The 26,531-nt window shown below is 44.3% G+C and overlaps 1 protein-coding gene across 1 annotated transcript; it reads right to left on the minus strand.

The window, feature by feature from the left end:
- Positions 1-7,548: 7,548 nt before the first annotated feature.
- LOC138665329 (fructose-bisphosphate aldolase B-like) lies at positions 7,549-18,991 on the minus strand. Its single transcript, XM_069752711.1, has 9 exons — positions 18,868-18,991; positions 15,676-15,797; positions 14,533-14,744; positions 14,390-14,444; positions 14,147-14,307; positions 12,982-13,065; positions 11,519-11,693; positions 10,666-10,865; positions 7,549-7,998 (listed from the first exon to the last, which is right to left on the minus strand). The coding sequence occupies exons 2-9, from the start codon at positions 15,785-15,787 to the stop codon at positions 7,903-7,905; spliced, it is 1,095 nt and encodes a 364-aa protein (XP_069608812.1). The 5' UTR covers positions 15,788-15,797; positions 18,868-18,991; the 3' UTR covers positions 7,549-7,902.
- Positions 18,992-26,531: the final 7,540 nt, after the last annotated feature.

Genomic DNA, 26,531 nt, shown 5'->3' on the forward strand with positions numbered 1-26,531 from the left:
CATTTTTCTGGATTGAATTTGATTACGCGTTTCAAACGCTCACAAGCATCCTTTCTCAAAGCTACATATGGTATGTCTCCCAATATACTTAAACAATAATGCCACCAATGAGAACCATTTTTCATGGCATATTGTGCTATTTTATCATGTGACACGAGAAATGGTTCTCATTAGTGACATTATTTTTAAGTATATTGGGAGACATACCATATGTAGCTTTGATAAAGGATACTTGTGAGCGTTTGAAACGCGTTGCTTCAGGAACTGTCATGTGAACCTTGGGACTTGATTAAATTAAGGATGTTCTAATAAACTATAGAATTTCATGATGCTGGATATAGTAGTATACAGCACAGCCCACATAGTAGTATACAGCACAGCCCACATAGTAGCATATAGCACAGCCCACATAGTAGTATATAGCACAGCCCGCATCTCTCCCCCCCTCCTAGAATGGCCCCACAGTCCAGTAAAAAAACAACAGACTCCCCACCTCTCCTCGCGCCCGCATTGCTCCTTGCTCGTCTCGGCGGCTGACGCTGCACTGCCTGGCACACAGTGAGTGCGCAATGACGTCATCGCGCACCTGCAGTGTCAGAGGCAGAGCGGTGAATGACGGGAGAGGGAGCGTCAGGTGACGCTCTGTCCTCCATCATTGCTCTGAACTGTACCGGCAGACGCCGGTATAGTTCAATGCAGTGGCAGGGGAGTCAGCGCTGGCAGCAGGCAGGCCCCCTTGCCTTACAGGGGCCCCATAGCGGCTGCGTGATGTGCCGCTAGTTGGGGGAGCGGAGGCCCCAGGCAGATGACTGGTCTGCCTGCCCTTAACGCCGACCCTGCTTGCAGGCATCGTACACTTGTTCCACTTGTTAGAATGGGACTGGTGCGCACAACCTGCCGATCACACATGGATCCCGGCTGGAATCAGTAGATGTGACGTAACCTGCTCCCAGGGCTAGACTGGCCATCTGGAAATTCTGGGAAATGCCAGAAGGGCCTGTCTGGTCGTGGGCTGCCTTGTCTGCTACGTTCTTAAGAGAATCAGGGTTCTCAAGACACCCATACTGTTAAGAGTTGTGATGAAGCACAAAGTCGCTGACTCCATCACTTACCCCAGCAGGCCTCTGGTATCATTAGAAATATTGGTCTTGTAGTAAATCTTGCTTTCCTCTATCCAGGGTAATATTAGTAATATATCCCATCTGGTGCGTGGGGACGGGGACAACATGGGACTGTGTGATTTCAAATGCCAGGGCTGATTTTCAGTCCCAGTCCGTACCTGCCTGCTCCTGTCTCCTCTCTATGTAGAAATGAGTGAAGAGTGATTAACCCCTTCCCGACCCATGACGCCACGTAGGCGTCATGAAAGTCGGTGCCAATCCGACCCATGACGCCTATGTGGCGTCATGGAAAGATCGCGTCCCTGCAGATCGGGTGAAAGGGTTAACTCCAATTTCACCCGATCTGCAGGGACAGGGGGAGTGGTACTTTAGCCCAGGGGGGGGTGGCTTCACCCCCCCTTGGCTACGATCGCTCTGATTGGCTGTTGAAAGTGAAACTGCCAATCAGAGCGATTTGTAATATTTCACCTAAAAAACTGGTGAAATATTACAATCCAGCCATGGCCGATGCTGCAATATCATCGGCCATGGCTGGAAACACTGATGTGACACCCCACCCCACCAATCGCCCCCCCCCCCCATAAGCCACCGATCAGTGGTCCGCTCCCCTCCGTCCTGTGCTCCGCTCCACCGTCCTCCTGTCTGCTTCCCCAGTGCTCCTATGCCACCCCCCCGTGCTCCGACGCCCCACCCCACGTGCCCCGATCTCCCCCCTTATACTTACAGAGGCTCCCGGTGTCCGTCCGTCTTCTTCATGGGCGCCGCCATCTTCCATAATGGCGGGCGCATGCCCAGTGCGCCCACCGAATCTGCCTGCCGGCAGATTCGTTCCATGTACATTTTGATCACTGTGATAAAACCTATCACAGTGATAAAAAAAAAAAAAAGTAAATGAACCTCCCCTTTATCACCCCCATAGGTAGGAACAATAATAAAATAAAGAAAAATATATTTTTTTCCACTACAGTTAGAACTAGGGTTAGGGTTAGGGAATGTGCACACGTATTCTGGTCCTCTGCGGATTTTTCCGCAGCGGTTTTTATAAATCCGCAGTGCAAAACCGCTGCGGATTTACTGCGGTTTTTCTGCGGATTTCACTGCAATTTTCTATTGGAGCAGTTGTAAAACCGCTGCGGAATCCGTAGAAAGAAGTGAAATGTGCGGAATGTAAACCGCTGCGTTTCCGCACAGTTTTTTCCGCAGCATGTGCGCAGCGTTTTTTGTAAACTCATGGGAAACTGCAGCGACGGAAACACTGTGGATCCGCAGCGTTTTCCACATCGTGTGCACATACCCTTAGAATTAGGCTATGTGCACACGGTGCAGATTTGGCTGCGGATCCGCAGCGGATTGGCCGCTGCGGATTCGTAGCAGTTTTCTATTAGCTTTACAGTTCCATGTAAACCTATGGAAAACCAAATCTGCTGTGCCTATGGTGCGGAAAATACCGCGCGGGAACGCTGTGTTATATTTTCCGCAGCATGTCAATTCTTTGTGCGGATTCCGCAGCGTTTTACACCTGTTCCTCAATAGGAATCCGCAGGTGAAATCTGCACAAAAAACACTGGAAATCCACGGTAAATCCGCAGGTAAAACGCAGTGCCTTTTACCCGCGGATTTTTCAAAAATGATGCTGAAAATTCTCACACGAATCCGCAACGTGGGCACATAGCCTTAGGGTTAGGGTTGGAATTAGAGTTGGGGTTGGAATTAGGGCTAGGGTTGGAAATAGGGTTCAGATTAGGCTTGTGGCTAGGGTTATGGTTAGGGGTGTGTTGGGGTTAGGGTTGTGGTTAGGGGTGTGTTGGGGTTAGGGTTTGGATTAGGGTTTGGATTAGGGTTAGGATTATGTTTAGGGTTGGGATTAGGGTTAGGGGTGTGTTGGGGTTAGGGCTGTGGTTAGGGGTGTGTTGGGGTTAGGGCTGTGATTAGGTTATGGCTAGAGTTGAGATTAGGGTTAGGGGTGTGTTGGGGTTAGTGTTGGAGTTAGAATTGAGGGGTTTCCACTGTTTAGGCACATTCCAGCCAATCTTGCGTTCAAAAAGTCAAATGGTGCTCCCTCCCTTCCGAGCCCCGACATGCACCAAAAAAGTGGATTACCCCCACATATGGGGTACCAGCATACTCGGGACAAACTGGGCAACAACTATTGGGGTCCAATATCTCCTGCTACCCTTGTTAAAATAAAAAAAACTGCTTGCTAAAACATCATTTTTGAGGAAAGAAAAATTATTTTTTTATTTTCACGGCTCTGCGTTGTAAACTTCTGTGAAGCACTTGGGGGTTCAAAGTGCTTAACACATATCTAGATAAGTTCCTTGGGGGGTCTAGTTTCCAAAATGGGGTCACTTGTGGGGGGTTTCTACTGTTTAGGCACATCAGGGGCTCTGCAAATGCAACATGACGCCCGCAGATCATTCCATCAAAGTCTGCATTTCAAAGCATCACTACTTCCCTTCCGAGCCCCAACGTGTGCCCAAACAGTGGTTTACCCCCACATATGGGGTACCAGCATACTCAGTGCAAACTGGGCAACAACTATTGGGGTCCAATTTTGCCTGTTACCCTTGTGAAAATAAAAAATTGCGGGCTAAAAAATAATTTTTGAGGAAAGAAAAATTATTTTTTATTTTCACGGCTCTGCGTTATAAACTTCTGTGAAGCACTTGGGGGTTTAAAGTGGTCATCGCACATCTAGGTTAGTTCCATGTGAGGTCTAGTTTCCAAAATGGGGTCACATGTGGGGGAGCTCAAATGTTTAGGCACACAGGGGCTCTCCAAACGCGACATGTATCAGCTAACGATTGGAGCTAATTTTTCATTCAAAAAGTGAAATGGCGCTCCTTCCCTTCCAAGCCCGGCCGTGTGCCCAAACAGTGGTTTACCCCCACATGTGGTATCGCTGTACTCAGGAGAAATTGCCCAATAAATTTTAGGATCCATTTTATCCTGTTGCCCATGTGGAAATGTACAAATTGAGGCCAAAATAATTTTTTTGTTAAAAAAAAAGTACTTTTTCATTGTTAAGGATCAATTTGTGAAGCACCTGGGGGTTCAATGTCCTCACTATGCATCTAGATAAGTTCCTTGGGGGGTCTAGTTTCCAAAATGGGGTCACTTGTGGGGGAGCTCCAATGTTTAGGCACACAGGGGCTCTCCAAACGCGACATGGTGACCGCTAACGATTGGAGCTAATTTTTCACTCAAAAAGTCAAATGGCGCTCCTTCCCTTCCGAGCCCTGCCGTGTGCCCAAACAGTGGTTTACCCCCACATGTGAGGTATCAGTGTACTCAGGAGAAATTGCCCAACACATTTTAGGATCCATTTTATCCTGTTGCCCATGTGGAAATGAACAAATTGAGGCAAAAAGAAATTTTTTGTGAAAAAAGTACTTTTTCATTTTTACAGATCAATTTGTGAAGCACCTGGGGGTTGAAAGTGCTCACTATGCATCTAGATAAGTTCCTTGGGGGGTCTAGTTTCCAAAATGGGGTCACTTGTGGGGGAGCCCCAGTGTTTAGGCACACAGGGGCTCTCCAAACGCGACATGGTGTTCGCTAAAGATTGGAGCCAATTTTTCATTGAAAAAGTCAAATGGCGCTCCTTCCCTTCCGAGCCCTGTCATGCACCCAAACAGTAGTTCCCCCCCACATATGGGGTATTGGCGTACTCAGGACAAGTTGTACAATAATTTTTGGGGTCCAGTTTCTCTTTTTACCCTTGGGAAAATAAAAAAAAATGTTTTTAAAAGATAATTTTTGTGACTAAAAAGTTAAATGTTCATTTTTTCCTTCCATGTTGCTTCTGCTGCTGTGAAGCACCTGAAGGGTTAATAAGCTTCTTGAATATGGTTTTGAGCACCTTGAGGGGTGCAGTTTTTAGAATGGTGTCACTTTTGGGTATTTTCAGCCATATAGACCCCTCAAACTGACTTCAAATGTGAGGTGGTTCCTAAAAAAAAGGTTTTGTAAATTTTGTTGAAGAAATGAGAAATCGCTGGTCAAATTTTAACCCTTATAAATTCCTAGCAAAAAAAATGTTGTTTCCAAAATTGTGCTGATGTAAAGTAGACATGTGGGAAATGTTATTTATTAACTATTTTGTGTCACATAACTCTCTGGTTTAACAGAATAAAAATTCAAAATTTGAAAATTGCGACATTTTCAAAATTTTAGCCAAATTTCAATTTTTTTCACAAATAAATGCAAAAATTATTTACCTAAATTTACCACTAGCATGAAGCCCAAAATGTCACGAAAAAAACAGTCTCAGAACCGTTAGGATCCGTTGAAGCGTTCCCGAGTTATTACTTCATAAAGGGACACTGGTCAGAATTGCAAAAACGCCCAGGTCATTAAGGTCAAAATAGGCTGGGTCATGAAGGGGTTAAAACGGAATAGTTACAATTGTACCTACTCAGCCGGACGAAGGTTAATGATACGGAATGTCACAAAAGTGAGTACACCCCTGCACACAACGCTGAAGATCTGACACTTTGATACAATGTAAAGTAGTCAGTATACAGTGTGTGTAAATTTGATGTGCCCTCTAAATGACTCAGCACAGCCATTCATGCCTCAGTGGAAGACTGAGGTTTACCCATGTGCACTTAGGAAATTTGGCTCAAATGGTATTTGTGCAAAACCGTGTTGCAGCTTTTTTTCCATTTTGCGCTTACTGTCTTCCCCCCCTTAATGGACCTACAGACATGCCTAGGACTCAAAAGAAAGGCCTATCATTTCCTCAACTTCATCACAATATATACTCCCCTCCTACACCAGTGATGTCAGAGCTGCTAGTCCGGGATGTCACGGTGAGATTTGTGTGCCATGTGAACGCTACACTAAATTAGCAGCCCCTGATTGGTTGCAGTCTTTACTCTTTCATCAGGCAGATGTCTGTTCTGACAGAATATTGATGAGTTGCAGTCGATCAGTGGCCACTGATTTACTGCAGTGGTCATGTGACACAAATGTGTATAGATTGTTTATTTTCTTCTATGGGGCCCTTTAAGCACGGGTTGTCCAGTAGACAACATTCTGAAATGATCAGCATTTTAATTGAAGCAAATGTTAGAAAGATGAGTCTTGGCTCTGTTTCATTGGTGTCAATGTCAAGTTTTTGCCTTTGGCAATGGTACAAGCGTTTGTCACATCTTCCAGAACCTGCATCTTCTGCTTCTGTTGCCAGGCACCGCCATATTCACTCTGTGGATGGCGCTGGTGATTGAGGAGATTTCAGAACCAGAAGTTCTAGATAACATAGGCTATGTCCAGCCGCTAAGGTTAGAGAGAGTTGGGACCTGCTATGCTGTCCAGTCTGACAGTTTGGGTGTGTGTGTGCTGTCCAGCTGAAGTTAGCAGCTCCCTGCACCTACCAAGTGGAGGGCACAACATCCTTCTAAAGTTTTCAGCTTGCTACTGGAAGCTGCCAGATATAGCTTTTTGCTTCCCTGGTTTAGGTCTGTGATTTCTGCTCCTGTTTTGACCTCCGCTTGTTTTTTACATTCCTCCTGCCTGACAATTTTGTACCTTTGTGGTCCTCTTGGTTTTGACCCAGCTACCTGATTATCCTTTTATTTATTAATTATACATTGCTTATATAGCGCTAACATATTCCGCAGCGCTCTACAGTTTGCACACTTCATCATCACTGTCCCCAATGGGGCTCACACTCTAAATTCCCTATCAGTATGTCTTTGGAATGTACAAGTAAACTGGAGAACCCGGAGGAAACCCAAGCAAACACAGATGTTGTCCTTGGTGGGATTTGAACCCAGGACCCCAGCGCTGTAAGGTTGTATTGCTAACAACTGAGCCACCATGCTGCCCATCCTTCCTGCCAGCTTGCGCTACCAAACAGCAGCTGAATCTGTGGCGCTTGCCCAGGGACCCTTGTTTAAGTTCAGATCCCTGTATAGGGGCTAAAGGGTGAAGACCAGGGCAACACCAACGCTCTGGGAAACTGAGTAATTGCACCAAGCCTGTTCTTAGTGGCAGAGCTGCCAAGCGACCACCGACAGAGCAGCGTTCTAATTCTTGCAAGTAGTAGAAGTCATAGTCACTTGCAATACTTGAAACAGCATCCCACAGAAAAAAAGACCCCCTAGTCACTAAAGGGATATTCTCATCTCAGTCATTCATATCTATGCACTGGCCACAAGTTGTCACTGTGCTGCTTTGTTTCTATCACTACATTGACTTCTATGAGAGTGCAATCAGTATAGCACAACCCACTCAGCTGTTTCCAGAGCTCCTACTGTTTGTAGCCAGCGCATAGAGGCAGATATTTCTGTCTCACCCATGAAAGGCTCAGATGTGAATACCCTATGCTAGAAGAGTTCTATATATTACACTGGGTGTACATATCATACAATTAATTCCAATATCTGATATTTTATTATAGGAACAATGAGACACACTAGAGTTTATTAACAAAAGTTTTTAATGGCATCATGTTCCCAACTCATTTTGGTGATTCTTTAAATAGCAGCCATGCAAAAGTCCGAGATGGTTGAATATACAGTGTCTTTGGGTACAGAAACACTGCCTCTTACACACCCCTCTCACCTATAAAGGTGCTATCATTGCTTCCAGTATGGAAATCATTAAGATGCGGCACCAAATACCATTACTACATGGAATTTTAAAGATTTGGACATACCACCCGAAATACCTTTTTACTGTAAAGGATATGATTTAGCTTGGGCGACCTATATTAATGGCTCAGTGTTTGGACTTGGAGAGAGTCCCTTAGATAAAGAAAGCTAGCTAGGGAAGATTAATAGGTATAGCTTGGTTGGAAGAGAGACTGGGAGGAGGCAGTGTCAGAAGATCCAGATGGAGAATACTTCCCGAGAGATGCCAGGCCATTAATCTGCAATACACATAAGAAACAGTTATTCCCTGGTGAATCTAGATGTGGGAAGGTAATGTCAGTGGTTGAATCATACAGCTCGGTAAAGTGTTGCAGTCATTTCAAGACTGTGCAAAAAAGGAACCTCGAGTGTTAGTCACCTATGGCCTCCTGACCAGCTTTTCTACCATAATGATGATCCTAACAATTATATTTGGCGTGGATAGGAAATTGCCTTAGAAGACCTACAAAACTGAACAACTTGCCCTAGTAAGAGGTGTTAACCCCTTAATGACTGGAGCTTTTTTCGGTTTTGCGTTTTTGTTTTTCGCTCCCCTCCTTCCCAGAGTCATAACTTTTTTATTTTTCCATCACTATGGCTCTGTGAGGGCTTATTTTTTTGCGAGATTAGTTGTACTTTTGAATGATACCATTGGTTTTACCATGTCGAGTACTAAAAAACGGGAATAAAATTCCAAGTGCGGTGAAATTGCAAAAAAAGTGCAATCCCACACTTGTTTTTTGTTTGGCTTTTTTGCTAGGTTCACTAAATGGTAAAACTGACCTGCCATTATGATTCTCCAGGTCATTACGAGTTCATAGATACCAAACATGTCTAGGTTATTTTTTATCTTAGTGGTGAAAAAAAATTCCAAACTTTGCTAATAAAAAAAAAATATTGGGCAATTTTCTGATACCTGTAGCATCTCCATTTTTCATGATCTCGGGTTAGACGAGGGCTTATTTTTTTGCGTGCCGAGCTGACATTTTTAATTATACAATTTTGGTACAGATCTGTTGTTTTGATCACTCGTTATTGCATTTTAATGCAATGTCGCGGCGACAAAAAAAAACGTAATTCTGGTGTTTTTAATTTTTTCTTGCTATGCCGTTTAGTGATCAGGTTAATACTTTTTTTTATTGATAGATCAGGCGATTCTGAAGGCGGCGATACCAAATGTGTATGTTTGATTTTTTTTATTGATTCATTTTGAATGAGGCGAAAGGAGAGTGGTTTGAACTTTTATATTTTTTTTATTTTTTTCACTTTTGCCATGCTTCAATAGCCTTCATGGGAGGCTAGAAGCTAGCATAGCCTGATCGGCTCTGCTATATAGGGGCGATGCTCAGATCACCTCTATGTGGCAAAATTACTGCATTGGTATGAGCGCTGACCACTGGGTGGTGCTCATAGCAATCTGGCATCAACAACCATAGAGGTCTGCTGTAGACCTCTGGTTGTTATGCCGACGCACCGATGACCCCCGATCACGGGACGACGGTCAGCGGTGCGCGCATTTCCAGCTGAATGGTCGGAAGTGCTTGTTGAATGCTGCTGTCAGAGTTTGACAGCGGCATTTGACTAGTTAATAGGCGTGGGCGGCTCATGATTCTGCCTACGCCTATTGCGGGCACATGTCAGCTGGTCAAAACAGTTGACATGTCCCGGCTTTGAGGCGGGCTCACCGACAGAGGCCGCATCAAAGCGGGGGTTCTGTCATCGGACATACTATTCCGTCCGGTACCAGAATGGGGTTACTATTGTGGTGTGTAAATAACGATCACATTGTACAAACTGACACGAAATATAGAAAAACTCAAGGCACAGCGCACACAGGTACTTATGTAAGGGAGGAAACCATCACCACCAGTGTGCACCAATAGGAATTGTACTGGACCATCGGAAAACCAGCAATAAGAATGAAGAAAAAACCGACAGACAGTCCAAAATGAAATATGCTATAACAATCTTTATTATTAAAATATATATATATCAACCGAAAAAATGGTGCGGTGAGAAGATACCATAAAACGACACACCAGGGACAGAAAAATATGGCAATAAAAACAATTCAAAATTCAACCACAATGGGGATTTTTTTTATATACATGCATAATTATATATATGTATGCCATATAATCATAAATGGCAGAATACCAGATATAACCAATAAAGTGCATGTGCAAAATCGAAAGGTGGCTGCAGCGAAAAGGGGAAAATGTATATGGGGCAGATTAATATGTGCAGTGACACCGAGTATGGAAGCCCACATAATAGTGGGCAATATGTGAGCCAAATAGCAAAGTGCCAAACAAATGAATAAAGGAAAAAGAAAGCCACCTGGTATTACCTGCTTACTGTAATGGTAGTCCCTGGGATGTGCCGAGCCCCGACGCGCGTTTTGGCATCTGCCTTCGTCAGGGGGTGGCAACATCCAAGGGATCGGCGCTCTCTGATGATCACGTATGTCGGCGCGCGTCGCTCCACACCCGCTCCCTCCTTTCATTGGCCGCTCACTCTTTATATACCTCATTTTCCTATACATTTTCCCCTTTTCGCTGCAGCCACCTTTCGATTTTGCACATGCACTTTATTGGTTATATCTGGTATTCTGCCATTTATGATTATATGGCATACATATATATAATTATGCATGTATATCAAAAAAATCCCCATTGTGGTTGAATTTTGAATTGTTTTTATTGCCATATTTTTCTGTCCCTGGTGTGTCGTTTTATGGTATCTTCTCACCGCACCATTTTTTCGGTTGATATATATATATTTTAATAATAAAGATTGTTATAGCATATTTCATTTTGGACTGTGTGTCGTTTTTTTCTTCATTCTTATAAACTGACACGAAATCATTGTGTCATCACATCCAATGGGCAAGGAGTGATACAAACCTTAGCCCTCTTGAGGAAGGCCTCCTGGGATGCCTTCTCATTTTCTACCTTCCCAAGCCAGGCAGAAAGTGCTGAAGCCTGCAAAGCACGGCCGTACGAGAATGACACACGCCAGGGGCGTACAAGATTGCAGCGATTCATGGCATTCAGGTTGAGGGATGCCTCTTCTTCACTTTGACCTCCAGACAGGAAGCAAATACCTGGAAAAAAAGTCAATGTAAAAATAATTACCAAGGAGGAAAGCGGAAGGAATGAAATTTTACATCAGAGGATAGGAAATATAAAAGAATAGGAAGGAAGAAGTAGAAGTCCTGTGTAGGTTTTATTCTACTGATAAAAAAGCCATATTCAGATAGTCCCCTAATTAATATGCTCCCCTACGTAGACCCCCAAAGTGGTTACAAACAACATCTCTTGCACTTGAGGATCTGACACATCTAAGCCCAACTGTTTGACTACCCACGCAGCCAGACCCTTCCACAGATTACAGCTGATTAGTCTACTACGGCACAGAGGACCTTAAGTATCCAAAGTGAACATCCCTTTTAATGGGCCAGTCAGTGTGACTCTTTGGAAGGAAAGAACCTCCTCCTTGGCTCTTGAGACATAATACATTATTTTTATAAGATGATGTAGGAACACAAAATTCCTATAGAGACATGTTCAGAAACATTGGGGCAGAGTCATCAACCCAATGCCGTGGATTGATATAAAAGGCTTTTGCCCTATAGGTCACCTGAGCCGATCCCTTAATAACAGACTTTTATTGTTTTTAGAGAAAAAGATGGAATTTGGAAAGTAGTCCAATAGTATGATCTGGAAAACTCAGTGAGAGACAGAGGGGCTTCATTACCGGGTACTGCGGCAGGAACGGTTCGTCTCAGAGCTGTAACAGTTGCCATAGCGACCTGCTCTGGGGTGAATTTTTGGGGACAGGATTGTCCTCCTGTAACCATGTTTGGTTTTAAGAGTGTTCCCTCAAGATATACGTGATGTTGGATGAGGGCAGCGTACACGGCAGACAGCACCTGTGCCAAGAGATGTACATGCATTTACACGACTCCCAGAACCCATACATCAGTGACAAGAATATTACAGAGGGTCATCTATCCTTATGCCAATAAGCCCAATCAATCACATTCAATTGCTAAAGTTGAAGTGTAGTGAACGGTGTCTGCTGTCAGGAAGCAATAATGAAAGGGAGACACTGTGTGCTCGCTGCCGACTCCTTCATCGTCAGTGTGCATGCGCAGCGCCGCGGTTAGGGTCTAGGCAGCATTCACACCGGCCAAGCTTGCACTGTCTGTGTCAGGGGCCTGCTCAGTAAGCAAATTGAGGGGGCGTATAAAAAGATCAAGCACTTGGCCACACCAAAGGTGAACTGAAGCCCCCTCATTTGCATATAAATGCGTTTTCAAACCAATTACAACAGTGAAATGTACACTACTAATAAGTTCTTTATAGGGGCTAAGCCCCCTATATAACGTTTTTTTTTTATATTAATTTACATTCTAGGGATGACAGACTATGGAATGTCTACTCATTCTGCATTCATCAGTAGAATGATGAGGTTGCTCCCCGTATCTATCATATGGTTACATACATGTGATAGTTGGACACCATCATCTGACATGTCACATGTAGATCTAGTGCATATTTCTCAAACTGGAGGGCCTGGCGCATCCATGCATTTCATGGACAACCCATGGATTTCAATGAACACTGTAAAATTTTATTTTTCCTGTTGTGCTGCTGCTGAATAATTGACCACTTGCTGTTGAACAACCCTATAGATTGCAGGTTATTCTTGGGGTTCCAGCAGCCGGACAACTTTTAAACAACTTACAGATGACCCTGTAAATACACACATTTGTCTGTGAAAGGTCATTGGCCTCATTGCTGCCGTAATGCGAGTCTTCCACTGACTATATGATTTAGGTCGAATTCACATGTCCTTGAAACAAACCATACTTGGATTGTAATACCTGGCATGTCAGCAGATCACCGGACATGATCTGATTATGATATGAAGCAGTTAGATCATCTGAGGCAATCTGACCATGGTCCGCATTTCGAAGATGTGTGAATAAGGCTTTAGATTATAAATGCTAGTGTTCTGGACAACAACAAGCTAGAATTAATCTCTACTTTCTGCCAACATGACCATTAGGCTAAAGTCTCATTGGCATCTTTCCCAGACTTATACCTTGAATGTGTAAAAAACACATGTTAATGTTTAACAAGGATGTAGACTGTCCATGAACTACAACACCCAACATGGTTAAGAGAAGGATCTGGAAATGTAATCAAGCTTACCTTTTCTGTCTCATATTGGCACCTCTGGAGGTCATGTGACCCATCGGACAAAATTTCAGGTTCAACAATTGGCACCAGACCATTCTGAAAGACACACGTAGAATTAGGAAGAATAATAATACTAATAATAACAATTTTATTTATGTTAGCGCCACCATATTCGACAGGAAGTTAGTTTTACTTGTGGGCGGTTTTCACCAAATTTCGCAAAGTATTGCACAATGTGATAAATGTAACACTTCCCACTTGCTGTACTGCAGTTTGTGACTTTTTAGAAAATTGCAATTCGTAAATCTGGCTTAACCCTTGTATGCACAGCTGATTATACTTTAATAACTTTATAAAAGTGTAACATGGCAAAAAGTCGCAATTTTTATTTGTGCAAAAAGAAGTTTACTCATTTATTAGCCAGATCAGAGAAAGACTACAAGGAGGACCAAAGCCAGGTCACTGCTTCATTTCACCTGCGGAGGCACTGCTGGGAAAATGAATACTTCCTTCTAAGTTCCTTCACTAATCATAGCTGATTGTTAGAGGTTACAGCATTGAGGTGCCATGTACTGTTAACAAACAGGGATTGTACAAAGCATAATAACCGCATAGGCTAAACATGGTTTCTAAAGATGCCATAGCCGCACACTGTGTGTATTAAAAACACGGCTGGGTGTTACCAATTGGGTATCTGTCACCACACAGTCTGGTACAGTCGTCATTTTTGACAACCAGTTTGTCATATGGAATGGAAACATAGTTATTTCTTTATTACTTTCCTAGACGGTATAACCAAGATACAGAGCAAAGCAGTGTTAAAAATGAAAGATGCTTTAAAATTGGTATTTCATAGGGAACACAGGTATAAACTAAAATGATCAGTAGGGAGCGTTTGCTTGCTGTGACAGTAAGCTATGCTTTCTCCATCAGAACCCTGAGCTTGCCACATTTTATCTTAGATGCAAGGTCTGGTGGGTTAATAACTGCCACTATTGCCGCTTAATCAGCACTTTCTCTCGTGAACAGCACATACTGTACGTGCCAGAGTTCAAGAGAAGTGATCTTCTGAAATTGTGCCAGATGAAATAAAGATAAAACCAGAAGCCAATATAAGGAGCCACTAGATAGAAAAAAGAGATGCAAAAGTAAGAGTAGGCAAAAAAAAAAGACTTACCTGTTGGCAAATGCTTGCATAGCGTGCCAACACATTAGCATTTTCGTAAATGGCAAGGCTTGAGGGTGCATGGTCTGTGATTTTCAGCACACATCGCCACTTGGCAAAATCAGCACCATCCTTTTTATACTGAGCACATCTCTCTCCAAGTCCATCCAGACCTGAAATTGTAGCAACCAAGAATTTGGAGGAATGTTGGCAAAAACCAGATTGGAAGAGTTATTTAGAGATCTAGGTACTGACCCTGAGTGGTAGTCTCTCCATCAGTCCCAGCGAGGACAGCTGTGCCTTTATCTACCTGTGAAAGACAGGGCATACAAGATAGTTCAGACAGATGGCATCACTTATCATCACTCAACAGAAGAGAGAAGTGGTAGAAGATGGACCTTGATTCCTACGACAATGCCAAGATCCTTCAGAAGTTTGGGGAATGGGACACCACTGTTGGACTTTTGGTATAGTGTTTCATGGAAAAGAATGACTCCACCAATGCTGTCATTCAATTTGGCATCAGATGTAAAGAGAATATTACGGAACAGACGTCTATTTTCTTCTGTATTTTCTACGTTGATGCGCTTTAAGCGGCTGCCCATGGTCCCTGAGAGGAAAGGTTGGTTGTTATTATGTCCTATCAGGAGTGGAGATATTTCACTACAAGGTCAAGTCACAGAATAAATTAAAAAGCCTCTCCATTAGATGGAATGCATGAAGTGAATAATGGCACCTACTGGAAACACACTACAGAGAAGCTCTGCTCTGATCATTCAGCTAGTTTTGAAGGTCCTTAAGGAAGATCTGTCGCTTTCCAAAATAAATACAAATCCATGACTTCTCCATATTCTGATGCTCTCTGTTTTGTGCTTCTTTGTTCCTTTGCAGAGACATTCACATTTGTTGCTTATAGGGCGCTCTCAGACGGCTATAAAAATTGGATGGAGATCGCAACACAGTGCATGGACTGGCAGTCAGCTCTCCCTAACCCAAGCGTGACAGCTTCATGTATTTCTATGCAGCTGTCATGCTCGAGTTGAGAGAGCCAACGGCCAGTCCGAGCACTGTAGTCCAATGTCGGTGCGCCCTTAAATCACAGTATGTGAAATATCTGCTTGTAATTCAACTGGCATTTCTTCTGAGTTCTCACTGGGGGTGTTCACTTTCACCCCTTCCTCCCAGACACAGCTCGATAGAATCTGAGACTGATTAGCTGCAGAGTTGTGACTGTCAACGTCTGGGAGGAAGGAATGAAAGTGCACTCCCCCAGAAAAGACTCTGAAGAAATGCCCAGTTCCACTACAAGCAGAGATTTCACATAGTGCACTCCAAAAGCAAAAATTTTGAATGTCTGTGCAGTGAAGTTATGCAGTGCAAAATGGAATAGAACAGCGGAATCAGTGAAGCCCAAGAATTTTTACAAAGAGTAGAACTTAATTTTTTTTTAGCAAGCAACAGGTCCTCTTTAAAGAGATTCGCGCCAGACCTTTATTTTTTATTTTACACTGGAGGGCATCATTGCTATCACAAACACTTACCCGTAGACTCATCTGCTGCCAAAATCCCACAGCCACCTTTAACAATACGCTGAGCAATCTCTGAGAGTTCCTTCTTCTGTTCAGGAGTGAGTGCTGCAAATTGGTGGGCCATGTTTGGTGATCTGTTAAATACAAGGGATTCATCAAGTATTAAATATAAGCTCCATATAAAATATGAAATCTATCACCAGCGTCATGAAATAGTATTCAGCATCCAGACTTTATATCTCACAACCACTTTGAGGTTACAACCCACCTAGTAGCCACCCAAGGAGTTTATGATACATAGATTTTATGATGTTTTGGGAACATGATTATTCAATCAGGTAACTACATTGAAATAATATTAGTTTGATACTTAGTATTATGAGTTGGGGTCCTGGGTTTGAGTCTGGCCAGAGAAAAATGTCTGCATGGAGTTTTTTTATGTTTAGGTTGTGTTTGCTGGGTTTCCAATTTCAGGCTTGCACATACAATGTGGCTGCCATGCAACTCCAAAAGGGCTTTGACCCATATACAGTCTCAGCTCCTATTTTGTCCCGTAACTTCACCCATTTGTTATATGGGGGGTCCATCTTCCCCGGTATCTACTATATAATTGTCTAAGGGTCACTTCCGTCTGTCTGTCTGTCCCTCTATCACGGTTATTCATTCGCTGATTGGTCTCGCCAGCTGCCTGTCATGGCTGCCGTGACCAATCAGCGATGGGCACAGTCCGGAAGAAAATGGCCGCTCCTTACTCCCCGCAGTCAGTGCCTGTCGCCCGCATACTCCCCTCCGGTCACCGCTAACACAGGGTTAATGTCGGCGGTAACGGACAGTGTTATGCCGTGGGTAACGCACTCCGTTACCGCCGCTATTAACCCTGTGTGTCCCCAACTTTTTACTATTGATGCTGCGTGTGCAGCATCAATAGTAAAACGATGTTAAAAATAATAATAATTTTAAAAGAAAAAAACCTTATTCTCACCTTCCTCCGTCGCGTCCTCTCCTCGGCACTGCAAGCGGCAGGTTCCGCTTCCAGAGATACTATGGGAGAAGGACCTTCCATGACGTCACGGTCATGTGACCGCGACGTCACGGTCATGTGACCACGACGTCATGGAAGGTCCTGCGCTCATACCAATCCTGGGACCGGACACCGCACACAAGCGCCGGAACTACAACAGGCTCTTCGGATGGTGAGTATGTTTCTTTTTTATTTTTTAATCTGTTACATACGTGACTGGGCAATATACTACCTGGCTGGGCAATATACTACGTGTCTGTGCTATATACTACGTGACTGGGCAATATACTACGTGACTCTGTGCTGTATACTACGTCGCTGTGCAATATACTACGTGGCTCTGTGCTGTATATTACGTGGCTGTGCAATATACTACGTGACTGGGCAATATACTACATGACTGGGCAATATACTACGTGGCTCTGTGCTGTATATTACGTGGCTGTGCAATATACTACATGACTGGGCAATATACTAGGTGACTGGGCAATATACTAGGTGACTGGGCAATATACTAGGTGACTGGGCAATATACTACGTGACTGGGCAATATACTACGTGGCAGGGCAATATACTATGTGGCAGGGCAATATACTACGTGGCTGGGCAATATACTACGTGGCTGGGCAATATGCTACGTGTCTGTGCTGTATACTATGTGACTGGGCAATATACTACATGGCTCTGTGCTGTATACTACGTCGCTGTGCAATATACTACGTCGCTGCGCAATATACTACGTAGCTGTGCAATATACTACGTCGCTGTGCAATATACTACGTGACTGGGCAATATGCTACGTGACTGGGCAATATGCTACGTGACTGGGCAATATGCTACGTGACTGGGCAATATGCTACGTGACTGGGCAATATGCTACGTGACTGGGCAATATGCTACGTGACTGGGCAATATGCTACGTGGCTGGGCAATATTCTACGTGGCAGGGCAATATACTACGTGGCAGGGCAATATACTACGTGGCTGGGCAATATACTACGTGTCTGTGCTGTATACTATGTGACTGGGCAATATACTACGTCGCTGTGCAATATACTACGTCGCTGTGCAATATACTACGTCGCTGTGCAATATACTACGTGGCTGGGCAATATGCTACGTGGCTGGGCAATATGCTACGTGGCTGGGCAATATGCTACGTGGCTGGGCAATATACTACGTGGCTGGGCAATATACTACGTGGCTGGGCAATATAGTAAGTGGCTGGCCAATATACTACGTGACTGGGCACTATAGTACGTGGCTGGGCAATATACTATGTGACTGGGCAATATACTACGAGGACATGCATATTCTAGAATACCCGATGCGTTAGAATCGGGCCACCATCTAGTCTACAATAAACAGCTGAATGGTAGAAAAATACTTACATTTCTATATACAGCCTCCAATAAGAACTGTGACCAGACACACATAATTACAGAATAGTTCGCTTCTCCCTGGTGTTAAATGGCAAACAGTAGCCTACATTCAATTGCCTCCAAGTAAGTCACTATTTTTGTAATTTGGTGCCTATAGATCAGCCCCACACAAATAAATTGGGCTGAGCTGCAGTACCAGTCACATCCATGGATTAAAGTGGCACTGTTTTTAGACAAGTAGACCTCTTTTCTAATCCTGGTTAGCTGCATGAAAAGGGTGCCCCACTACTAAAAGTGCCATCACCGTCCGATCAATTGGGGAGAGTGCAGATTCTGGTCTATCACCAATCCTTAAAATTATGGTAATCAGTGCAAAACTGCACCATGAAAAAGCCATCTAGGTGATCAAAAGTGGTTGGAGGTTGTACCCCACTGATCATGGCACATCTTTCCGATAACACGGCCTCTGTATGTAAAGGCAAACAAGAACATTACAAAAACAGGGTGTAGGTGTGATGTCTACCAGGAACCCCCTCCCCCAAAATAAATACATCTCCCTAATATGATTCCTGCAGATCTCTGCACCAAGAACTTCTACACTGATACAGCTCATCCTGTAGAGCACGTCACCGCACCCACTATATACATATACACACGTCAATATGGTTGATCTGCTTATATCCAACTGTGGAGCATCACTGCGCTTCTTCTAGACATATACATTAATGCAGCCAGTATATAGAATCAATCCCTCCTATTACACATGCATACAGTATAGGAATCCCTACAGATTGCACTTACTGGTGTGGTGGCTCTAGGGTGGCAGGCAGACTGGTGAGAGGCGGGGCGGGCACAGCCACATCACACAGTTTTATATGCTGGGACACCTATAGGGGTATGGGCTGTGTATGTGCTCTGCTCCTCTATAGGCTCCTTCCCTGCACACTCCTTCACAGGGAGCCACTCACTGTCAGACAGGCAGGATTTGGCTATGGAGGGAGGGGAAATGTGTAATTGTGGACAAAGGTCATCCCTGAGGGGAGACAATTATACAGCATGTACTCAATGCCGAAAGACAAGACTACATTTTCTGCTGATTTCCAAACTCAGATCACATGAGGGTCTCTAGGATTATTTGCACTAATGCAAAGTGTAGATTTGCATGCTGCTATCTCAGTTTGATTGAGGTTGGACATAAATTATGCACAAAAAAGCGGCACCTTAACAAGTTATCTCAAATAGATGTTCTGCACATTAAGCATTAATTCCCATTATGAAGAATCTCTTGCAAACATTTCGGAGATGAAAATCAGTGCCAATGAGGTTTAGATGGATGAGAAAGTTGCCAAACTTTCCGCAAAAAAATCCACCGCAGGGTAATTCACCTCCCCAAAGCGTTCTTGTTAAACACAGACCACATTTCAGTCTTTAAAGAGTTTTTTTTTGCATTCACTCTACGACTGCAGATTTGGTATTATTTATTTAGCTTACTTATGTAGCAACATTAATTCCACAGCTTTTTATAGGCATTATCATTCCCATCCCCTTTGGGGCTCACAATCTAGATTACCTATCAGTATGTCTTTGCAGTGTCGGAGAAAAGCAGAGAATCTGAAGGAAACCCAAGCAAACAAGAAGAATATACAAACTCCTTGCAGATGTTGTTCCTGGTGGGATTTGAACCTAGGACCCCCAGTGCAGTGCTAACCACCGAGTCACTGTGCAGATTGATTAATTCTGTTTGTGTGCAACATGTACACTGTGTGAGGCAGTGAGCGAGGTCATATGCGAGGGTCGCTATGTGTCCCCCAGGATGCGCCTAAAAGCATATTGAGGCTTCTGGAGTGGATTGCAGTCACAGGCACAGCTGTGATTGCAATGCAAAATAAAAGTAAGTTTTGGTCTTGGGCAAGCTATTTGCCCAAGGCAGATTTAAGAAAACCCACCATGAGCTTTTATTTTTAGAGCGAACTACAGGATGGTATTGGGGTGGTCCGCTTCCTCCCGGCCAGGTTTTACAAGTGGCCTATGGCCACAGATTCCTTGTAAAAACCCTGTAGCAAAGGATTGGGTTTGTCAGTCTTGGTTTGCAAACTCGCAGAGCAGTAGGCTCTGCAAAGCTTAGCCTGTGTGAAGCAACATGGAGCCAAAAGGCCTGGCACCCCCCAGCGTGACACAGCAGTGCAGTCGCCTATGGCAACCAGTCTCCGATACGGACGTTCTTGATTCCCAGCTGCGATCTGGAGGATACCTTTTGTGTTCCAGTTGTAAGTTTCTTTGGACATTAAAAGACATTTGTTTTGAACGTTCCTGTGGTCACTGCCTATCTGTCACACTGCATCAACCCCGCTGCACTACAACTGTCAGGATTCTGCTCTGTTGCCTACTCAAATGAAATAAAAATTTGGAAAGACAAAAAGCGCAATAGGGTCTTATCCAATTAACAAAGGATGAGATAAAAGCAGAGTGTGCTCACCTGGTCGGGTTCTGACAATCACAACTCCTTTTTGGAAACTTGTTGTCATGATTCTGTTGTCTGATCTTACCAGGGGCTCCTACCCTTTCCCTGACACTAGGGGCACCCTAGCTAACCCTGCTTCCCAGGTTACATCTGATGGTGAAGATGCTGGGGCCATCTACCTTGCTGTACTCCTGAATCACCCCCCATCTGTCCCCTCCTCCTCCCAGGGAAGTGGTGAGGAACAGTTTACATATAGACACAAACCAGTCAAACAAGGAAGGACGTACAGGGATATCTTAATATAGCAATCATACAAATATGGACTCACAGACCACAGAGCCCACACTGGGTAGAAAAGGTAGGGAAACTAAATAGGAGAGGACAAGGGATTGCAAACAGCCAAAACATCAAGCAATCACAGAACTATTCACCAAAAACGCCTCTACCGAACAGCAAAAACTCCACTCCTTCACCCGACAGTACAAGATTTAGTACTAACAATCCAGATTGCCAGAGATGAGAATATATAGGAGAGGGGAGTGGCTATTTTTTTTATCCCGATAGCTGCACTTTCAGTAAGGACTCATACTCACCTGCGAGATCCTCGGATGAGTCTCGCATGTTAATACCTGGCACTGCACCCAGCACTCAGGAGCGGAGCGTGCGGCTGTATGTATTGCTATGCGGCTGCACGCTCCGATCCGAGTGCCGGGTATTGACGTGTGAGACTCATCCGAGTTTCTCGAAGGTGAGTACTGTATGTGTATGAGCCCTAAGATGGGTGTACAGCGTTGTAACGTAATTAACCTGCAGATGAACTCTATATTTGCAGTGCAGAGTAATAGCATGTGAGGACATAACACGCTCCCTTTAAACAGCCAAGTTGTTGGAGTTAGCGGAGATCCTAGAGGTCAGACCTCAAATTATGCCATGGCCTTCACTTTAAAGGAAGACCCAGGCTGCAGCCAACATTGCTTGCCCAACATTGTAACTTAGGATAGTTCTTCGTGATTAATTTATTCTGGGATCACAAAAACAAAACAAAACAGGCTTTTGAGTAGTATTTTCAGAGCAACAGAACGAATATGGTACAATCCACATTTTGGGTAAGTTCACACAAGGGGTTTTTGCTGCTTTTTTTTCCGCAGCAAAACCTGATCATGTTGGCAGGTAAGAAGCTGCGCCAAAAACACAGGTTTAGGTGCGTTTTTTCATGTGTTTTTTCTCTTTGTGCATGCCAATAAAGTTGAGTGCACACAGAGAAAAAAAAAACTTCCTGTAGATAGAATGAATAAGATAGAATAGATAGATTGATAGAATAGATAGATTGATAGAAAGATTGATAGGATAGATAGATTGATTAAATAGATTGATATAATAGATAGACTGATAGAACAGAATAGATACATTACCTGCGGTATCCTTTTCCCCGGCATTTTCCCACGGTACAGAGGTTACCTCAGGTCAGGCTGTGAGGGAGCGCAGGCTCATGACGTCACCTCTAGTTACTGAGCCTGCGCCCGCTGCGTCTCCTTCATTCCCCAATAGCTTACAGTCGGGAGCGGCCTCATTAGCAGCACTCCATGGTGTAAGCTTTATCTCCCCCAGATACTGCGTGGGACACTCGTTATATTTGACTGCGACAGGTCAGGAAGTATACTTTTGCTTTTTTATTTTATTTTTATTTCAGAAGATCGAGGGCTTCGCTTTGGAATGGCAGAATAATAAAGATTGCAAAACTGTGTGGTGTTTTATTTCATTAAAAGACATTTTTCTGCCTGTGTGTGTGTGTGTGTGTGTGTTTATTTAACCCTTTAACTGGTATAGGATTAGTAATGGATAGGTGTCTTATTGACACCTCTCTATTACTAAGCCGGCTTAATGTCACATTACAATAACAAGGTGATATTAACCCCTTGTTACCCCACTTGCCACCACTACAGGGCAAGTGGGAAGAGTCTGGCAAAGCGCCTTTTCTGGGCAGCTGCGGGCTGCTATTTTTAGGTTGGGGGGCCTATATCCATGGCCCCTTACCAGCCTGAGAATACCAGCCCCCAGGTGTGTGCTTTAGTAAGTCTGGATGTAAAAAATGGGGGAGACCCCACGCCGTTTTTTTAAATTATTTATTTAAATAATTTAAAACAAAAGCGTGAGGACCTCTCTATTCTTTATAACTGGCCTTGCTGAAGCTGACAGCTGAGGTTTGCAGCCCCCAGCTGTGAGTTTTGTCTGGCTGGTTATTAAAATTAGGGGGGGACCCACACTGTTTTTTTTTTTTAATTACTTATAGCGCAGGAGCGGCAGATGAAAACTCCCATCCACGGCTCCTGCTCTCACTTTAATTAGTGGCTGTAGGTGTCAGATGATGGGAGCAGTAGTCCCATCAGCTGACACAGACACCAGTGATTTGGGGTGAGTTTATACTTCCGATCACAGCTGAGCGCTCCTGCTGTCTTATTACAGCGGGGAGCCGTGGCTCTCTGACCGGCGGGGATGGTTTCCCCGCCGATCAGAAGCGGTGTTTGCCGCTCTGTCATGCATATGACAGCGTGTCAAACACTAATGTCGGACCCCCCATTCAAGTGAATGCGGATCGGGTCCGCTCTGCTGGATGACAGGCTGCATGGACGCATCATGCAACCTGCAATCTAGATGTAGCAGAGCCGAATGTGACATCACATCCGGTCTCCTTGACTTTTCTGCAGCAAATGCACTGCAAGAAAAGTCAACCTTGCGCATTTGCAGCGTTTTTTCACCACCCTTTCAAGTCAATGGGTGAAAAACGCTGAAAGAAATAACATGCCCTATGTAAAAAAAAAAACGCTGCAAAGCACAAAATACTGATGACACAAAAAACCAATGTGTGTGCATGAGATTTCTGAAATCTCTTAAAGGAACACTGTCACCTGAATTTGGAGGGAACAATCTTCAGCCATGGAGGCGGGGTTTTCGGATGTTTGATTCACCCTTTCCTTACCCGCTGGCTGCATGCTGGCTGCAATATTGGATGAAAGTTCATTCTCTGTCCTATGTAGTACATGCCTGCACAAGGCAATCTTGCCTTGCGCAGGTGTGTACTATGAAGGACAGAGAATGAACTTCAATCCAATATTGCAGCCAGCATGCAGCCAGCGGGTAAGGAAAGGGTGTATCAAACACCCCAAAAACCCCGCCTCCATGGCTGAAGATTGTTCCCTCCAAATTCAGGTGACAGTGTCCCTTTAAGGTACCTTCACACTCAGCGACGCTGCAGCGATACCGACAACTATGTCGATCACTGCAGCGTCGCTGTTTGGTCGCTGGAGAGCTGTCACACAGACAGCTCTCCAGCGACCAACGATCCCGAGGTCCCCGGGTAACCAGGGTAAACATCGGGTTACTGAGTGCAGGGCCGCGCTTAGTAACCCGATGTTTACCCTGGTTACCAGCGTAAAAGTAAAAAAAACAAACACTACATACTTACCTACCGCTGTCTGTCCCCGGCGCTCTGCTTCTCTGCACTCCTCCTGCACTGGTTGTGAGCACAGCGGCCGGAAAGCAGAGCGGTGACGTCACCGCTCTGCTTTCCGGCTGACCGACGCTCACAGCCAGTACAGGAGGAGTGCAGAGCACAGCGCCGGGGACAGACAGCGGTAGGTAAGTATGTAGTGTTTTTTTTTTTTACTTTTACGCTGGTAACCAGGGTAAACATCGGGTTACTAAGCGCGGCCCTGCGCTTAGTAACCCGATGTTTACCCTGGTTACCAGTGAAGACATCGCTGAATCGGTGTCACACACGCTGATTCAGCGATGTCTGCGGGAGATCCAGCGACGAAATAAAGTTCTGGACTTTATTCAGCGACCAACGACATCACAGCAGGGGCCTGATCGTTGTTCGCTGTCACACAGAACGAAGAACGATTTCCTTAACGATATCGTTGCTACGTCACAAAAAGCAACGATATCGTTAACGATATCGTTATGTGTGAAGGTACCTTTAGGCTTTGCTGGTACTGTAAAAAGCAGCTGAAAATTAGCATAAAAAAGCAGCAAAAAATGCTGCAAAAAAGCCCTGTCTGAACTTTTGGTGGCTTCTTTTCCCTAGACTGCAATCATTTGAGCTACTTATCTTCAGTGCCTCATAGATGCCTTGACCATCCCCCACATGTAATGACCATAGAGGAGTGCAAGGTATAGCATGCCGGCTTCTGAGGGGTGGCAGAGACATAGAACACCATGCACAGGGGGGGAAAGTTTAGTGAAACAGTTTTGAAAGAAAATTACAGCTTGACAGGCATCAGTGCAGTCAGTAAAATAGATATACTAAGCTAAATGTGCCAGAACTCAAGTGCAATTTGCACGTGAGCATAAAACAAAATAATCCTTACAAACCTTTCACTACTTCTATTATGTATATAGAAACTTTTTGCAACTCATTTGGAAGAGGATGTTGTTGAGTGGGAAAAGGGGGCAGGTTTTGCGTAAAAGAGGTGTGGGTTATGTAGCAAAATCATGTACCAAATGGTGTCAAATTAAACAAAACTTTTTTAAAAAAAAGCACTGAAGGCAAGATTACCTTGTGCAGGCATGTACTATGGAGGACAGAGAATGAACTTCAATCCAATATTGCAGCCAGCATGCAGCCAGCGGGTAAGGAAAGGGTGAATCAAACACCCGAAAACCCCGCCTCTATGGCTGAAGATTGTTCCCTCCAAATTCAGGTGACAGTGTCCCTTTAAGTTTACACATTTACACAGCCTAAAATTTAGACTGTTTCAGTAAATCTTCCCCATCATGAAGTAAACATCTACTGTAATTTACCCACAGCAGTAGCATAAGGGGGGCGTCTGGTGGCATTGGGGAGGGAGAGGGGTGTTTGCTCAAAGGGGCCTACCCGGAAGCATACCAACATAGTTAAGTTGTGTGGTAGTTAGAGCAGGGAGACTGCCTCTTTGCACTGCGCTCTCCTTTCTGTAGCCAACAAGTCGCTTTATGCCTGCAGTCTACAGAACGGCAGAGTGCTGCAGAGACAGAAGCATCGGCACATGCACAGGACGTCAGACACCCAATACGGTGATATCAATGCGTTGGACGTCTGATGTCCAGGGCATACGGCCTCTGTTTTAGGGGAGTAAATGATTTTTTTTTATTAATTAAACCATAAGGGGGTTCCAAAGTATGGAGGCATGATGTGACTGTGGATGCATCATAAAATATGGGGGCCTCTTACATTGTAGTTGCTACTGTCGGGGCCCTCATACAGTGCAGCACTTTCTGTGGGAACCTTCATAACCTGTAGGGATTTCTGTCGGGAGCCTCAATAAAGTGTGAGGTCCATTATATAGAGTGGTGCTATAGGATACGTTTATATATGATACGCTTAGAGTAACACATGCTGGGACTAGATAAAGGGCTCAGTGTAGTGTATCACATGATGGAATTAGATGTTGGGCTCAGCAGAGTGTATCACACAAGATGAGATTGGATACGCAGTATGTAACGTACTGTATGTAATGTGTGACCCTGCCCCACATAGTGCTCAATACAGTATAGTTGCCCCACGTAGTGCTCCCCAGTATAATGGCCCCACATAGTCCTCCACAGTATAATGGCCCCACATAGTGCTCAATACAGTATAGTAGCCCCACATAGTGCTCCACAGTATTTTGTGCACCACATAGTGTACCATAGAGTATAATGGCCCCACATAGTGCTCCACAGTATAACCTCCCCACATAATGCTCCACAGTATAATGTGCACTACGTAGTGTACCATAGAGTATATTGGCCCCACATAGTGCAACAGTATAATGGCCCTTCATAGTGCTCCGCAGTATAATGTGCACCACATAGCGCTCCACAGTACTGTAGGCCCCACATAATGTACCATACAGTATAATGGCCCCACATAGTGCTCCACACTATAATGGCTCTATATAGTGCTCCACACTACAATGGCTCCACAGTATCCCCACATATTGCTCCACACAGTATAATGGCCCCACATAGTGCTCCACACTACAAT

Source organism: Ranitomeya imitator, chromosome 2 (assembly GCF_032444005.1).
Source record: "Ranitomeya imitator isolate aRanImi1 chromosome 2, aRanImi1.pri, whole genome shotgun sequence".
In the NCBI taxonomy this organism is placed as follows: domain Eukaryota; kingdom Metazoa; phylum Chordata; class Amphibia; order Anura; family Dendrobatidae; genus Ranitomeya; species Ranitomeya imitator.

What these genes read in the sequence shown, in the direction of transcription:
- LOC138665329 (XM_069752711.1), bottom strand. Translation starts at nt 15,787, where the DNA reads ATGGCCCACCAATTTGCAGCACTCACTCCTGAACAGAAGAAGGAACTC. An exon ending in GCATTGTCGTAGGAATCAAG is followed by an intron (nt 14,445 to 14,532) that starts GTCCATCTTCTA and finishes TGTCTTTCACAG; the next exon opens with GTAGATAAAGGCACAGCTGT. An exon ending in CCTTCCTCAAGAGGGCTAAG is followed by an intron (nt 7,999 to 10,665) that starts GTTTGTATCACT and finishes TGTGTATTGCAG; the next exon opens with ATTAATGGCCTGGCATCTCT.